The sequence below is a fragment of the Lutjanus erythropterus genome, chromosome 11 (assembly GCF_056507025.1).
Source record: "Lutjanus erythropterus isolate fLutEry1 chromosome 11, fLutEry1.hap2, whole genome shotgun sequence".
Taxonomy (NCBI): Eukaryota; Metazoa; Chordata; class Actinopteri; order Lutjaniformes; family Lutjanidae; genus Lutjanus; species Lutjanus erythropterus.
Genome location: NC_139327.1, coordinates 11,457,165 through 11,474,470, shown reverse-complemented (window position 1 = coordinate 11,474,470; position 17,306 = coordinate 11,457,165). Strand labels below are relative to the sequence as shown.

Genomic DNA, 17,306 nt, shown 5'->3' with positions numbered 1-17,306 from the left:
CAAGTGCGTGACTGAGTGCCATGACAACAGCTCTACCAGAGCAGCTCATTGCCATGGTGATGAACAGACTTCATACAACTTCCTGAGTTGCACGCAATACAGGACAGAGTCTGTCTGACACTTGGCAATCAACGCCTGAAACTACCTAACCAAGTGTGCACTTTGACGCTATAAACAGCTTACGAATCAACACGTCTGAAGAGGGACAAAGCCAGCAGGGCTATTTGTTGACATGTCTCTAAAACTTGTTTAATGTGTATCTTTGACGTGTGCTGTTAAATTCTCCAAGCTCATTAGACAAAAAGCTAACAATATGAACACCGTTCCTGGTGCCAAGCCAGAATGTGACAACTGATTATTCATGAGAAAAAAAAAAATCTTTTAGCATACTACGACATTTAAGAAGCTGAATGGGATATCAGAGAATAGACACTCGATAAAGACAAATTAATTTAGCAATCGTAGACAGATTTTCTGCAGCTTCAACAAGTTTAAGTTTTAAGACCCTTAACAATACAATTTAGGGCCCATTTTATGACCATACTGAATACAAAGGATATGAAGGCAAATCCTAGAATTGCAACGTTCACCTGAAAATGACAGAGAACTGTATGTATGCAAGAGTAATAGTAGTAGTACTTTTTTCCTATGAAATTAATGCAACTTATAAATAATGTTAATGTAATAACCCAATCATTTTTTACAACCTATTAAAATCATGTTTAAGGTCCAAGGCTTCACATTTTAAGGCCTAAAATTCAGACTATTTGATTTTAGACATTTTAAGGATCCGTGAAAACCCTGTGTAGGGCACTATGGCCAAAACAAAAAGTGGTAATTCAACTGACAAAACAGTATTAGTGCAAAATATTCTTTTAGTACAAGCAGTTCGAATTAAATGGAAGCTCCCCGCACTCTCCAGGGAAAATATTACACCAAACTCCCGTTAAGAAATGTGACACATCAACTTTTACTTACATATCTGCAATAACCCATAACTCTATAAATACAAGTTAAAGGGCACCATAGGTCGACAGTCTGCTTGTTAATTTAGGATCAGTATATTCCATAACAATAAACTACATTTCCATACAAATTTAACATTTCGGATTAAACTCCCTCACCAGCCTTAATTGGTTAGATGCGCTATTTTAGTGGGATTAGATGGTGAGAATGAGAGGCGTTACAAAAATTTCCAACTAAATACATGTTGATTATTGGATTAGATGAATGCTGAATTGAATACCAAATCATTACACTGTTACGTCTATTGTGTGTGTGTGTGTGTGTGTGTGTGTGTGTGTGTGTGTGTGTGTGTGTGAGAGAGAGAGAGAGATAGACATTTTATTCAGCTTTAAGTAACTACCCAGTTTGCTGCTTCCTGTTTGGTACTAGTAAAGGATCAACCTGTCAGATCTCACAGCAAATTATAAACTCTGTGTATGTTTGCAGTTAGCTAACACAATGCAGCAATATCCTGGTAAACTTCAATGCACTCCTATATTAATTAATCTTAATTATATTATTACTCTCTTTAGCTGCTTTTTCTTATTACATAACATAAATGGTTCTTTAAAGTTAGCTAGTGGACATTTTCATTACACATTAGTGGGAGAAATCCTTCGCTACTGTTTTTGTCCAGCATGACGCAGACACCGGAAAATGTGTTTATTTGCTGCATTGCATGTAGTTTTAAATTATGAAATCCACAACTTTCTTTTAGGGGCACAGCGGCCAGTCCAAGACAGGGCCTGCCAAACTGGCCATGTGGGTAGTTAATTTTAGAAGGGGCATTACGGCAACACTCCGGGGCATCCACAGCACTGGCCGTTTGGCTGTGGTATAATTCCTGCCCTGGACACTGGTCACTTGACAGTAATTGTAAATGTTGTTGGATAAATCCCTAAGTGACTGCACCAAAATTTGTCTTTGTGATGAAATATTGTATGGTTTTATTTTTGTGAACTTTCCCTCGTTTCTGTGTCAGTAGGTGTGATCCTGTGTTGCAAAAAATAGTTTGAACAATCTCCAGAGAGCACCCCCAAGAGGAATTACCTTTATTAGCATCCATGGAAGCTACTGGAGTCTGGGGTTTTGCAGGCTCCTTCATGGCCTTCTGTGCTGGATCAGGTTTAGGGAGCTGTGGAGGATCTGGCAAGGCAGGCTCAGTGGCAGGGGGAGGCGCCTCCTCGGCCGCCACAGACGCAGCCTCATTGGCCATGGAGCGTGTGGTGATCCTTCCCTTACGGCGGCCCTGGCTGTTGGCAGTCTTCCTGCCACGCGGCGTGTTTTGCTCCTTTCCGTCCTCGTCCTCCCCACCGTCACACTTGTCTTTGTCCTTGCCAATGTCCCTGTGGTTTTTGGAGGGGGAAAACACAGCTTTAGAGCCCGTTGGTACAGCAAATATCTATTCCCTTCTGACTCAGCAATAACAGGCCCTTTTTGTAATCTGTTCTCTTCCACCATGACTGAACACACAAGAAAAAGGAGATTAGAATTTGTCCAATTCAAACTGGACTGACTCGTTAACAAGTTAGCGAGGTTTCCTTTCTGGTAGCCATATGCCAAAACAGGCTCTACTATCCCCTTTCCAGTCTTCTCTAGACCATGAACATGCATCACTCCACCAAGGGCCAGGAGACAAGAAATCTTCACATCATGCACAATTTCTGATGTTCATTAATTTTTATATGAAATGATCAAAGACAACACAATCCAAAAACAGAAATGCCCTTTTGACATGCCCTCCTTAGTTACTGTTGCTACGTATTTCAAGCTTTCCATTCTCACATAGCACTTATGCAGTTTACAGTGATAACTGTGGCACATTAATCATCAAAATTGGCAGCAATTCTTGAAACACTAGGCCTTCCATTCTTCTGAGAAGGAAACCAAAGCAGATTCTCATTTCTAGCTGATGACCGTGGATTTTGTTGGCTAAAATAAAGACTCTCATTAGCAGATTTCAAGTGTAGCTAACTAATGTAAGCTAATGCTTAAAGTCCCTGAGTTAGCTGAGATGTCCATCTCCAGTGTTTAATGTTTCTATTGGACATATATTAAAATGAGAACCCTGTAAAAAGGTCTGAAATGTGCTACTTAACAGTCAGGTACATGTTATGACATCAATGCTAAGAGATTGAGGTTACAGCTACATCCCAGAAAACATTGGTTGGATGGCAAAAGACGGCATGGATATGTTCACAATAAACAACAAACATACACTCTAACGTTGGAGAAGGAAGCACAAGGATCAGATTAAGTAGAGCGGTCACACATTCAGATCATGACTGCCCCAAGAAGCAAGCCTGGATAATAGCTAAGCTAACCCAGCTTAGACCTAAGAGAGCCAGAGAGAGGTGTACTGTCATCAATCCACTTTGCTTGTGATCCAGCCCATAACCTGCTCCCCAGTCCCCCAGTGTGGCAGATGCAGTGGTATCTGACACGAGTTTGGAACCAGGTAACATTACTACTACTTACACTAGGCAAGCTAGCGTTAGTTAGCAGCTATGACTGGACAGTTATTGTTTGGAGGAGGGGCTTCAGGAAGGGTCTGTTTGCATTTTGTTTATCATATGATAACGGGCAACTTGAACTGCCAGCTTCGTGAATTCTCCAGTCCTGTGTTCATTCGTATTCAATGTCAGGTCCAGGAAGCACTGCTTTTTTAATTCCACAAGCTACAGTAATATCTCTTGTTTAATGGATGGAGAAATATTGTTGATATATGTAACTTAGCTGTACCGGGTCATCTGACCATCAAAGGTGAAATGTTTGCTACTTCAAATATGACCCATTTAAGTCAAACATTTAACTAATAAATCTTTTCCAGAAATAATACAGTGTATGGATCTGAGACTGACACCAAGTAGAAGAGTTTTACCTACAAGGCTTACTTACACCAGGACAAACAACTAGTCACAACTCACCTTGAATCCTCCTTTTCATCTTTCTCTTCCTCGTCCTTTTTTTCCTCGTCCTCTTTTTTCTCAGACTTCTCGGATTTGTCCTCTTCGTTTTTGTCTTCTGACTTGTCTTCTTGTGAGGGACGTGTTATTTGCTGAAGACAAAACACAAGGAAAAAATATTTAGTTGTTTTCTTTCTCCTTGAATTTAAGAAAAAAGAAAGAAAGATAAAAAAATCAATCATTAAATGATTTAGGTTGCAAGAAGTAAGTGCAAATGAAAAATACAAACCCATTTTGCTTTAATTCAGATGTAAAAACCTACCCTGTGACACATTTAAAAACATCATTCAAACATCTGCAATCAGCATTTATTTTAGTTTTACTCTAAAAGTATCTTCTAATAGTCTGACAATACTAAACTGTGATACAAAATGTACCACATACTTAGCTTGACACCTGCCTCATGTCCTCCATTACACTGCTCCTGTAATTTTTACTCACTTCCTGCTTCAGGTTTCCTGCATAATATCAAGCAACCCCAACATCTTCTGATGGTATAGCAGTGCCTGCATTGGCCCTGTGAGCCCAGAGGACCATCAGTCAGACCAAAGCTGGGTGACTGGCAGAGATATATGCTGGCAACTGGTCATTAGACTTACTGCTAATAAGCTGCATGATTTCCTAAAAACTACCCATACAACAAATATAACAACTAAGGTGAAACTAAAGACAAAAGAAGATAAAGATGAAAAGCCTTGTTGTATACCCCAAGTTTAAGGCTATAGTATATTATAATGATCACATAAGGACCATAAGCTTTTCACTTCTATAGTACAGTGTACTGACTACATGATTATTGTGGCCAAAATAATTCATGGTAATGATATTATTGTGATATCAATAGAAAATTTATTTAAAAACCGTACCTGATTTAAGAGCATACAGTATGGGTAAGAGCTTCTGGATTATTTACACAATATTATCATACTAGGGCTGAACAGTTGATCAAAATTTTATCCAAACTGCAATATAGTCTACTGTAATACTCAAATCTCAGGAGGTGCAGTATTTGTTGAAGGCAAAATGTGTGTCCAAATACCATTTTAAATTAATCATTGTTGTGTGGCAGACATACCCTGACATACTCCTCATATTCTACAGACTCAGAAAACATATTTGTTTTGTACAGATCTCGATAAAAACCACCCTACAATCATTTTATTATGATTTTCAATGAAACTGAGAATACTGATGTTAAAATGATGATTCCCTCTAATATTGCAAATTACACTGCCATTTTAATATAAGCCAAGATAATCATAATTAGATATTTTTTTCAAAAATCGTTCAGCCCTGTATCATACGTTTTATTGATATATAGACATTTCATTTTTTACATATGACTGTTATCGTAAATACCAGCATATAAAAACTCCTAATCACATTGTCCAGCATCTGCAGAAACAGGCCACAGTGCAGATACTGCTCCTTTACAAAATGAAGAAATCTGAAGAGTGACCAGTCCTCATGCGTCATTTATTTCAATAAATCTCTCAAGGAGAGAAAAGGGCCTGACCATGAAACTCATTATGAATCATTATATCACACTGAAACATATAAAATACACTCTAATGTAGAAAAGATTATTAAGATAATTCAAAGGTTTGAATTAAAAGTGAAGAGGTTGAATTCAGATAGATTCTGCCTACAAGAGTAGAAATAAAACATCATTCAAAAGTTAATTTTCAATTGAGGTCCAACAGAGTGATTGAGGACACAGCAACATTTTTTTATCATCACTGCTGGCGCAGTAACCACAGAATGCTTCCTCTTGCCTGTTCCATGAAAGCGCTGTGCTGGAACAAGTCTGGCTATGCCAAGCCAAACATCCCATGCTGGTACCAGATGGGGCCAAGGAATGTGCTCCACTCAATGGTAAAGGCAAAAGATACGGACTAAGGCAAAGAGAGGGAGGACAGGGGTACAACTTAAAAAAAAGAAAAAGAAAAAGAAAAAAAAGAAAAAAAAAAAGGGGTTTGTGGCCGTCTGTCTATTTTACAGCAACGTGGTTCTGCACAGAAGGAGTCTGGCTGCTGTATCATACTGTAAAGTCTGATACAGAAGAACTCGTCAACTCCACAAAAGCAGGCAGTCAGCAATTAGATTTAGAGGCTGCTGCTCTAGCCAGCTCTGACCAGAGACAGCCAATAATCAGAGGGATTTGGCCTTCGACGAGTGGAGTTACATGACCAGCAAAATCAAATCTACAGTGTTTGAAAGAAAATGGCATGTGATGCTGTCTCAAGTTCACCCCGTAGACTGTTTAGGTCACAGCCTCATATTCAGGTCCCTTAAACCAATTGGTGACAAATGTCAAGGCTGTTGCTTACAAGCTACTTTTGCCTTTACTTTTTGATACAGATAAGAAATCTCGCCAGAATTTATGGTGCTATGGGGTGATGTGTTTATCGATACTATCACGAAACTCTGGTGCCGTGTTTAATTTAATAATTGATCGATCGTTACAGCTCTAATTTTTAAACCTACTGGGAATTCTGAGTTTGAGTTCTGACCCTCTGAGGTTGATGTAGCCGGCCAGTGGAAACTGGTTGTGTCTACACAAAACCTCTAGATTTGTGAAACTTTTGTGTCAACATGAAGTCAGCAGCTATTAGTTCATCTCCACAAAGCAGGCAAAACAGATGCCTGAAAGTATGAACACACATGTCATTCTATGTTGAGCACATGAAGTAGAGATACACAATGTGGATATTTTTTCACCTGATATGGATAATTACCTGCTTCTCATGGCCAATACTGATAATTTTGCATTTTTAACAAAAAAGAAGTTGATATAACCTGTAGTTTCTTCACACCTTAGGGCAAGAAAGGCTCATATATAGTGAGCAAAGATGGATGATTTAATATCCCAAATCTAACTGAAATCACTATTACAACAAAAACAAAGAACAGTTCTGACTCTTGAAATGTTCAGTTATTTTTTCTTGTAATGTTCATCAAAAAACATCATTTTGCCTAAGAAATCAAATGAAATGCTTTGACGTTGTCTGTCAAATCAGATATCAGTGTTGCTGATATTTATCAGCTAATACACGACAACAGTGACTGATATAGCTGGATAGGCCAATATTGTATTAGCTCTGGTATTTATCGTGCATCCCTAATGTGAAGTAAAGTTTTTAAAAATTTTATTACATTATAATGTCCGTTCATTCCGTCATTTCCATTATGTGTTAGCATTGAGCTAATTTTAGATTTTTATGTGTATTTTATGTTTGAATATTGCATGCTAAATCAGCATGGGGATCTTCTTAATAGCAATATTTTGGAAGTGGCATGGCAGTTATACAGTGCAGTATGATAATGTGGCTGCACTGTTCAGTTCTTTAAGGAAAGCCCTACAGATTCAAAGCTCAGATTGCAGCTTGATGTACTCAGAGAGGACAGCATAGAACTCTGATTGTGATGTAAACTCTTGACTCATTTCCTGCCTACAGTAGACTGAAACACATGTTTTTGGCACTTGACAATTCAGGGACCTTTCTGCAGAGGAGACCAGGCCGTTTTAGTTATTCTCCCCATACATGTCCTTCAGTGAGATGCTGTTCTGGTTGGGTCAGGGAGCGCTTGTGTTTGCTTTGGAGGTGGTCAGAGAGCCGTGGCATTCCTGCCTCTTCTCCCACACTGCGTAAAGAGCCTCTACACAGATGTTCTCCAAAAGTCAATGAGGCCCTGTGGTTCTGTGGTTCTTCAGTGTTTTTTAAATGAAGCTCTTTCCTGACCTGGCTTGAATATTTTGAGAGTTTTAATTTCTCCCCTCTTTTGCTGATTCACAAGTGCTGTTTGATTTAGGAAATGACAGAGCCACAAGTCAATCTTCCCTTTCCTACCACAGAGCTTAGCCCACCAGAGGAATCTCGCACTCTTACTTCAAGCAATTTTGCTGCAGGAATAGGAAATTAAAAATCTACTAAATTATTACTATGCATCACCTCCAACATTGCAATTTATTACAGTTATTGCCATCATCCAATGACACAATTACTCAGAAATACTGCTAATGGGAACATCAATTCCTGAATGTTCATGGTGGAACAATTTCCTGTCAAAAATGACTGAAAAAGAAAAGAAAGGTAAGAAATATCAAGCATTAGCCACAGTTACCCTGGTTACTGGGAGCTCTGCAGGGGAAAACGGCTCATCGCTAGTACTACTAACTAGTGAAATCTACAATAACTGACTGATAAATTGCCAGGCAATTGAGAAATCTGCTTTCAAGAAACAAGCCGCTACATTATGTTTCCAAGAGAATCTGCTTCCTCTGTTCTATAAACTTTACTATGCCTAGGAAAACATGAATATTATCTCAGTAACGTTTTCAAAGACGAAATATTTTGCCACTTTAAGAGTTCAAAAAAACTTCCAAAATATGTCAAAATTGAGCCCCATTTTTTCAACTTGTAAAATGTTTCACTCACAACTGCACATTACTCCAACTTTTCTTTATAAATGTTAATCTTTCGTTTATCTTCCATTCTGGCAAAAACAAAAAAAGACATGACTCCAGACTTCCGCCAGTGTTTTACTCTTCTGATGAATGTGTTGTGTTAGAAAGTTGAGCAACAAAACATGGCCTGCAGCTCAGGTGTTTTTGTGCATCAGATGACTTCAAACTTTAAGGATCAAACTGGATTTTTAGACAACTGGAACAATTCTTGCTCGGGCCTCCTCTCGCAGGACACACTGTTTGTTTCCCCATCTATCTGTGGGTGTATTAACATAACTACTGAACAAATAAACTGATTTTTTTTCTCTCTTTTATTAGTTATTGAATTATTGGCCTGCATATATGATGTCTATTTAAGAGCTCAGCAGTTTCTCTAATTTAGAAAGAATTCAAATTGTAAATATTGACAATTCTGACAAGCGATAATAGCCACATCTCTAAATTATGATCAAACAGCATTAGGGATAGTAATTACTAAGATTTTATTGATACCAATTCCATTATCAATGTGCTTATGAGGCTGATTCTTTAGCAGTTTTCCAATTGAGTCCTGATCAACTTTCTGTGCAAAAAGAAAAAGAATTAAACGTACAAAGGTTTTTATCGTCAAAGCATCTGTTTTATTATCTATGAATCTGAACGCTGTGTAGAAACAGTGTGTGGGGGGAAAGGTTCTCCACCATGAATAATTCTTGTTTAAGTTTCCAGAGACACAAGTCGCAAGAGTTTGACGTCATTGTTTCACAATGTGGTAATGTCTGAAACACGCCAGCGTTGATAAAAAGAACTGATAAACTGGGCGAACAACTTCGATGTATTAAGAACATTTTAAACTGGTTCTTAACTCTAACCAGTTCTTAATTCCCATTAACAGCATCTGGTGAACCAGTGCTCCAAGACAGCAACTACCACATTATGATAACCTTATGCTATGTGAGCTACCCAACAAACTGGAATAAGAAAAAAGTTTGTTTTCACAGTGAAGCACTGGGAGCCCAATGAAAAAAGTGTAAAAGCTGCAGTATGAACTTGTATGTTGCATAATTACTGAGTGATTCCACCTCCTTCATTTCAAACGTAGATTCACAAGAATAAACATTCAATATCAACAACAGAGGACGATTAAAGCCCACACTGAATCATGGCTCCTCTTAAATAGATCTGCATATAAACAGTCAAAGTCAGGCAAAGCTGCATAAAAAAACTAATATGTTGAAAATGTTTCTTTACTGTGGAAAAACTTGCATTGCACAGTTTAGACTTTTATGGGTGGAGCTACCAGCTGACAGAGATACACAGATGTTTTTAATCAAAGCAGAGCAGAATGAGGAAGAAGACAGTCATCAGACAGGACCACGTAGTCAAGGCGCAAGTTCTACTTTTAAAATTAACCAATGGAGTGGCTGCAGACACTGTGGGGGGTGTAGCCTATATAGGCTTCCATGAGAATGCATGCCTCGAGTACCACATTGTTGTCATTTTTTGTGTGCGTGCAAGTCGAGCCAGAATATTAATTTCGATCAGAGCTGCAGTTATTAAGATTCAGCTGACACAGGGGACATATACTGTTGTTTATGTGATAGAGCTATCAGTGTGTCTGTTTGACACCTAAAAATCTTCGAATCTGCACTGTAAAATATGACAATAAAAACTAATTCCTACATTTTCACTTGGCAAAATTCCCTTTCCCATAGCATAAATACATATGTACATGCATTCAACACAGTTAAATTAAAACCATGTCTGCACATGTCCTAGAGAAACTACCATAAAATAGGAGAGTTTGAGTGCTTACATGCCTCAAATAAATATGTAGGCTAAGAGGCAAACTGCCAAAGCAACAGGGCAATAGAAAATACGACACAGACAGGAATGAGAAGACAGACGGCAAGGGAAATAAACTGAGTGAGTGTGGCGTCAACTAACATGCAGAAACTGTGTTTAAAAGCTGGTGACATACCTGCAAGCTCATTTGCTGGTCACAAAAACTCCTTTGCCCTGCTGTGAGCCACAGCTTACTGGTGTTTCAAATATGAGTTTAGCCTCCAGTACTTCCATAGCGGTGGAAACGGTAGCAGTAGAGGGGCAGGACAGCACCATAGCAGAGCTCCTTAGAAGGGCTGCCGGGCCACGGCACTGCCGCACATATTCCGGGAAAGCGTGTCATCAGGCCGCTTAAGCCGCCCAAAGAATTGTCCATCTCACATGCACGCACTAATCTATGCAGGGTCACTCAAGGTAATCCCTGCCGAGCACTCCTCTTTGATTGGCACTCACAGCAGCACAGTGAGTTTTTTGGGCCTGTCAGATGGCCGGACTGTACCAACTCAGCTGTTTCAGAGAGGGGTGAATTTCTCTCTCACTCTCTCTCAGAGGAACAGAAGAAAGAGGAAATGGAAAATGAAAAAAACAACAGCACACACTCACTCAGCGGATAAGCTGCCAGCGCTGACTCTGTCTCGCTGAGGGTTTTTTCACTCAGTTTCACTCACTCGCCCTACATTCCACTGCTCTTGCTTTTGCTCACCCTGTCCTCTTCCTTCCCTCTCTAATGACTCACTCTACTCACTCAAACTGCAGTTAAGTCACACCAGTAGCTTGAAAATCCACTACATCTTCATATGCATTACTCCCAATGCACTATATTCTAAATAACCACAATATGGTTTGGACAAAGCACTGGAGACATCAGAGCTGAAATGACCCGAATCTTAAGACGATGATAGAGACCAACTTACACACCAGCCAGTTTTCAGCTTGATCTGCCATGACTGGTGACCAGCCAGTCAGTGTCACATATATCGGATTCTGTGCCAGTCAAATTTACACACATGTGCCGCACAAAAGTTCACATTATGCAGTGACACACATAGTAACATCACAGCCATATTCAACTATGCTGGTCACAGCCACACACACACATGCTAGCATGTCATCAATGTTAAAAGGGGGGACATACTCCAGGGAAAGGATAAAGAGAAGAGTTAGGCAAAGAAGAGACGAAGAAATAGAGGAGCAGACATGTTTGGAGAGGGAAATGTGAGAGAAAACAAGAGGAAGAAACCTGGAGCAGTTCTGGAGAAAATTAAAAGTTATGTAACAGTGAATGTTGTATGATGAACATAAATTTAATTTTCCATTTTTAAAAGTTACAAAAATGTTTGTGCATGCTGTCAAAATATAATTCTTAGAAATAAAAATCCAAATCAGCAGGTCAGACTTACCAAAAAAATAAAAAATAACAAAAGTAAAAATAAATAAATAAATAAATAAAAAACATAAAATGTAAATATAAAAACAATATTGTAGGAAGACAAGCCCTTTTTATACAGATTGGGTGATACAGCTACAACGAAAGCCCACCTCTACACTATCTGGTTCTTTACACAGAAACAAACAACACTGCTATAATGCCACGCAAGAATGTGATGTTAGATAACATGCCGCAGTTGCTAAATCAAAAATCCTGGTCTAAAACAGCATCAGATCAAGTGTGATGGCCACACCGAACAATGAGTGAATCTGCTCCTTGCTCTTTTATAATCACACACAGAGCTGATAACCTTAGGAATTTGTAACATAAAGATTTTAATGTGTCCGTGACGTTTATAGGATCGGCTTGTGGGATGATCTGTGGGGAGGGATTTCTCCCCCGCCTCAGTGTGCGTATGTGTAACTGTGTCTGCTCATCTCTCTTGCTCTTTGCTTTGACACAGCTGACAAATATACGGAGTAAGTATGTAATTTAAAAAACACAATGAGAAATAGCAATGAATGTGCAAAACAACGGCGTCGTGTCCCGCCCTGACAGCTCACCCATTTACACAGATGTCCTTTCGGCTCCGTTTTTACCTCCACTGGTGGCTCAGAGGTGGAAAAACAATGCCCCTCCCTATAGCATGTCCTTAACTTTTATACGGAAAATCCTCTCTCAACGCCTGGTAGTTTCTTAATATGAACCAAAAAACAAAAGGCTGACTAGAGGTGAATCACTCATCAATTGTACCGGTTACTTTGTAACGTAAGAAGAACCATCTTTGTGTTTGAGTTGTAATCATGAACTCTGGCGCCCTCCAACTCCTCCTATGTAAAGAAACAGCTTACAATCAACCCACTGTGTTACACAGTAGATGTATTCGACACAGAGACAGAACGTCCTGTCCAAGGACTGTGGCATCAGTGAAGTAGGGAAAAGCCCCTGTAAGGAGAAAACATCCCCCAAGATGAGTGAAGTTAATATTTAATGGCACCTTGAGTAGGGTTGTGAGATGGTGCATCTTTTTGTTCTGGATTTGGGTGTTAGACAACAATTATATAAAGCCCCGAACAACAATCTGTGCACAACAACGCATCTCCATATTTGTATGCTTGAAGTTTTCACTTTGGCATCTACAAAGTTCACATTCCAGCTTTGACAGTGATTGCACACTGAGGCTTTGAAGGAAGAGGCGGCTCCAGTTTGTCTCTATGTTTCATACTATGACAAATAAATCTGTGGAGGCACATGCAGCAGAGATAGCAATGAGATCAAAGCAGACAGTCGTGTCTCAAAATCAATCCAGTTTCCCCCTACATTTTTAGAAAAACATGGATTTACTTGACTTCTCTGCATTGTGGCTTTTGATTTTTGTGATGTTTTTAATGAGTTCAGTGACAGTGCTATAGCTCTTCTTAATGCTTCCTCTTTTTGATTTGTTAAGTGCTACATATTTAAAAACACACACATCTAATTTGTTAACTGGGAGTGTATACATGTTTCCTTATCTTAGCTGCCCTGGTCTGACCATTTCTCTCCACTGTGCATTCAGAATATATGCTGAACATCTCTGTATGAGCACTAGAACACAGTAAATCATAATTAGGTGAGTGTGTTTTTTAAATGGATTCGAAAAAAGGGCTGCAACTTACAATTGTTTTCAATATCGATTAATGTGCTAAATATTTTCTTGATTAACAGAATAATTGTTTTGTCTATAAGGTGTCCAAAAATAGCACACAAATCCTGACATAATTTCTTAAAGCCCAAAGTAAAGTAGCATATCCCCACAACTGCGAAGTTGGAAGCAATGGATGTTTTGTGTTTTTTTATTCAAACAAGTTTTCAAAATAGTAGCTAATTAATTTTCAGTCTTATCAACAAATCAATTCACTGATTCCAATCTAACTTGAAAACTATTATTCAAAAGTCCAGTGAAACCAGACAGATTGTCTATAGTCACAAAAGAAGCCCTTTCATACAAGAAAACAAAATTGTTGGATTGACTGAAAAGTGGGACAACATTACAAACTGTCAGGCTCAGCTGTACACGACAGACTTGGTTCAACTTTTATCAGGCTCAAATCATTGTCAAATGATCATTTACTGGGAGCGACAGCAGCCATTTTTAATCCTGAACTTATTTTCCAGATAATTGTGGAAACTTAAATTTGTGTAACCGAATGCTCCATTTAATCTATATATAAACAAACTGAGGTACACATGTTGCACCTTCCACAGATAATGCAAATAAGCAAGTGAAACTGCAGCCAGATCATAATAATCCATGGGTTGCTTGCTTATAATTCCAGAAAAATCGAGGAGCACCCACTCTGCTTCCTGCTTTGCTCGCTGTGACACATGAATGGTGCCAGCGACGCAGGGGCAAAATCTTTAGCACTTATGCTGGTGTGTGTATACGTCACACACTAAAAGTACCGTCAGTCTGAGGAGGAGACATGAAACAGGTGTGGCAAACAAGTCAGACGAACCCAATGTAGCAAACTCATCATGTAAAATGATCACACCTCACAGCCACCTGACAGAGTTGTTTCCCTCACAAACTCCCTGTAAATAATTCTGTTTCTCTATGAAGTCTAGTCAGAGATGTTGGACAGTTTCAGTACTGCTCAATTTGATTTGCTCTTGACCTGAGCAAATCATGTTTAATGCTTTAAGGACAAAGAAGAAATGACCAGCATCTTGTCGAGGAACAGTCTGTTAACAGAAAGTTAAGTAGATAGATAAATAAAGTCTCAGGTTTACCTGGTTCCTTCCTCTTCGTCTACCATAGTTTCGCCTCACCAGGGTCTTGTAGTTGTGGTTCTTCTTGGTCAAGTAGTAGTACAGGACACAGTCAGCAACACACTGAAACAAGAAATTGTATGATGTAATTATTATGAACACATGACAATGTTTTAATGTTTTTTTTAAGTTCTGGCTAGAGATGAAACGGTATGAAAATTTAATATCATGATGATAGTGACCAAATTGATCATAGTAATCAGTATCATCACGAATTTGTTAAAATGTACTAAAAAAACATTTGGTCATTGTTTATTGTAGTGATTGTTCCATCACTACTTTTGGAAAAATAATCAAAACATAAAATTTGGAGTTGATCTGTATACGACCAATGAGTGAAGTAGTATGTGTACCCACAGAGTACAGAGTTTTTAATATTTCAGACCAGAATAAACAGTACGAAAAAGTCTTAAACTGTGGAATTAATCACTACTGAAAGCTTTATTATAGCCTGTAGGACTCAATTACAAGTTTATACTTTACTACGAGAAAGTGACACATACAGTTTTAAGGTATGAAGGTAGGACTCCAAACTGAGTTTAGACTTTTCAAAAAATGTCAATATATGAATTCCTGCTATGTATTCCAAAAGTGGGCATGTGTGAAAATACAAGCAGTGGTTTACCTTTCTCTCTAGATAGGAGGCAATCAGGCCAAAGTTCTTGGGGTGTTGGACAAATCTGGAAAGACAAGCCAGTCATTATTCATGTGCCAAAGCCAAAATATAACAGCGTCCAAGCGAAAGGTGGCATTAATCATGTCTGCGTGACAGACTCACAGGGACAAACTGTGACCCAGACATTTTATGCCAACAACAAAACAAAAACAACTCACTTCTCCTTAAAGATCTCCTTTTCGTGTTCAGTCCAAACATTCATGAACTGCCGGGCTTTGTACACCTTCATTGGGTCATCCATCAGGCCGTTCATGTTGATGAACTTAACTCGCCTTTGCTCAGAGTCGTACATCATGGGAGGGATGACTGACAGCTGCCTCATCTGTTTCTCGTTGTTCTGCGGAAAATTGACAGGGAAAGTGTCCACAGTTAATCCAACAGAAAACACTCTATCTTGTTCAGTAAAACATCTTTTCTGCTTAGCAAAATCTGCTCCCTGCCTCTGTGACTTAAGTAGATTAGATGTATTCAGGAGGGTGTAGTCAGTGTAATGCTACAGAGATCTCCCCCTCTTTGAAAACATAAATGGTGCCACCTCTATTTGGACTGTTGTCATCTAGCTATGTAGGTTCACATCTAAACAAGAATATATTTACATTCACTTCAGTTGGTACCCACCTCCTGCTCAGAAAGGCCATCTATGATTTCAGAAATCTCATGTTCACTTCTTGCAATTGTTGCAGACAGGCCCGTTCCTCTTTGTCCAACCCTGCAGAAAACAATGGTACAGTGCATTATAAATGTTATAATTATTCACATTTATTTTAAATACCACATTAAATCTTATGCTGTGCAAAGATAAAATCAGTTTCAATCTTTTCAGAGGAAATCAAACTTCCAAGCTTTCATGACTTATTTCCAACGAAAACTGGAGTCAAATTATTAATATGAATGACGGGAAACAGGTTTGAAAAATTTCAAATCTCTGTTAACAGACAGAATCATTGTACCTATTAATGAATACAATAGTCTCTCTGACCAGTTATTACTTGCTTCCTTTTTCATGGTCTAGCAGTCTGCATAAACAGTGCTGACATGCAAACTTTTACTAGGAGATTTCAGTGAAAGCATGAAGCGTCAGCGCCAGGAACAACCAGACGCTGGACCCTGACCCTGTCTCCCACCCTTTCCAGAGGCACCCATACAGCATGTGTCTCTGCCAAAAGTAGGCCACCGCACACCACCTAGTGTCCTCCATTCACATGATAGCTGAACACACATCTTAAAACTGGAAGAAACAGTTTTAATGTCAGGGTGTGGCTGCAATTCTTGTCAACATTATTTATGCCTCAAAAGATTGCTAGAGTGAATATGAGTTCACAAAAGTCCTTCCATCTATGATCACCTCCCCACATACAGCAGATCGTTTAAACAGAATGCGTTTGCTTCAGTCCTGTACTATACAGTTTAAAGTGATGTGACCAATCTAGTACTAGCAAAAGAAAAAGTCACTGTTTTTGTCTAATCTGAGAGTCTACTCCCAGGAAGAAAAATCTACTCTGTTGCCAATATTAAAGCGAAACAATGATGGCCAATAAAATCGGAAAATTATAATAAAATAATTGAAATTATCATTAGATTAATCATTGATGAAAGTAATCGTTAGTTGCAGCCATAGCCTTTATTACTAGAAAGTCCACCCTTTCCAGCGTAAACTTGGAGGGGAATCCCACAGTGCACAACAAGCCCGAATTTAAGCCCACTTAAATTCTCAATTTCATCAAAAGATTGGGCCTCGCAACATTCCTGGCGAAAACCCTGCTAGGACCGTGTGCAATTAGTCGACTAGTTGATTAAAGATACTAGTCTGTTACACTAATTGACAATATTTTACTTAAGCACAACACCAGCTAACTGATATGTCTGAGATGTTACGCAGCTAATGCACATATGTAAACCAGTGAGGTGTAAAGTAGGACAAAGATGGCATTTTGTAAAACTGTGCACATTTTTGAAGTATTTCATCTTGAGAATGAAAGTCAGGTTGCATGTAGGCTGTGACAGAATAAACTGGAAAATAGCTACTCGGCTGGAGAAATGCATAACTGCATTCAGCACAGGCATGCTGACAGTAACGTTAGCCACATTGTGCAAACCAATATAACACTATTTTTCGGAGTGTTTTCTTAC

At 38.8% G+C, this 17,306-nt stretch overlaps 1 protein-coding gene across 1 annotated transcript in view; it reads right to left on the bottom strand.

Moving 5' to 3' along the window:
• ncor1 (nuclear receptor corepressor 1) overlaps positions 1-17,306 on the bottom strand; it is a 78,743-nt gene that overhangs the window by 37,821 nt on the left and 23,616 nt on the right. Inside the window, exons 11-16 of the mRNA XM_084730801.1 lie at positions 15,795-15,885; positions 15,335-15,513; positions 15,126-15,180; positions 14,462-14,563; positions 3,933-4,063; positions 2,056-2,351 (exon numbers count right to left, since the gene is read on the bottom strand). Of these exons, the coding sequence (XP_084586927.1) occupies positions 2,056-2,351; positions 3,933-4,063; positions 14,462-14,563; positions 15,126-15,180; positions 15,335-15,513; positions 15,795-15,885 (854 nt within the window). The remainder of the gene's footprint in view (positions 1-2,055; positions 2,352-3,932; positions 4,064-14,461; positions 14,564-15,125; positions 15,181-15,334; positions 15,514-15,794; positions 15,886-17,306) is intronic.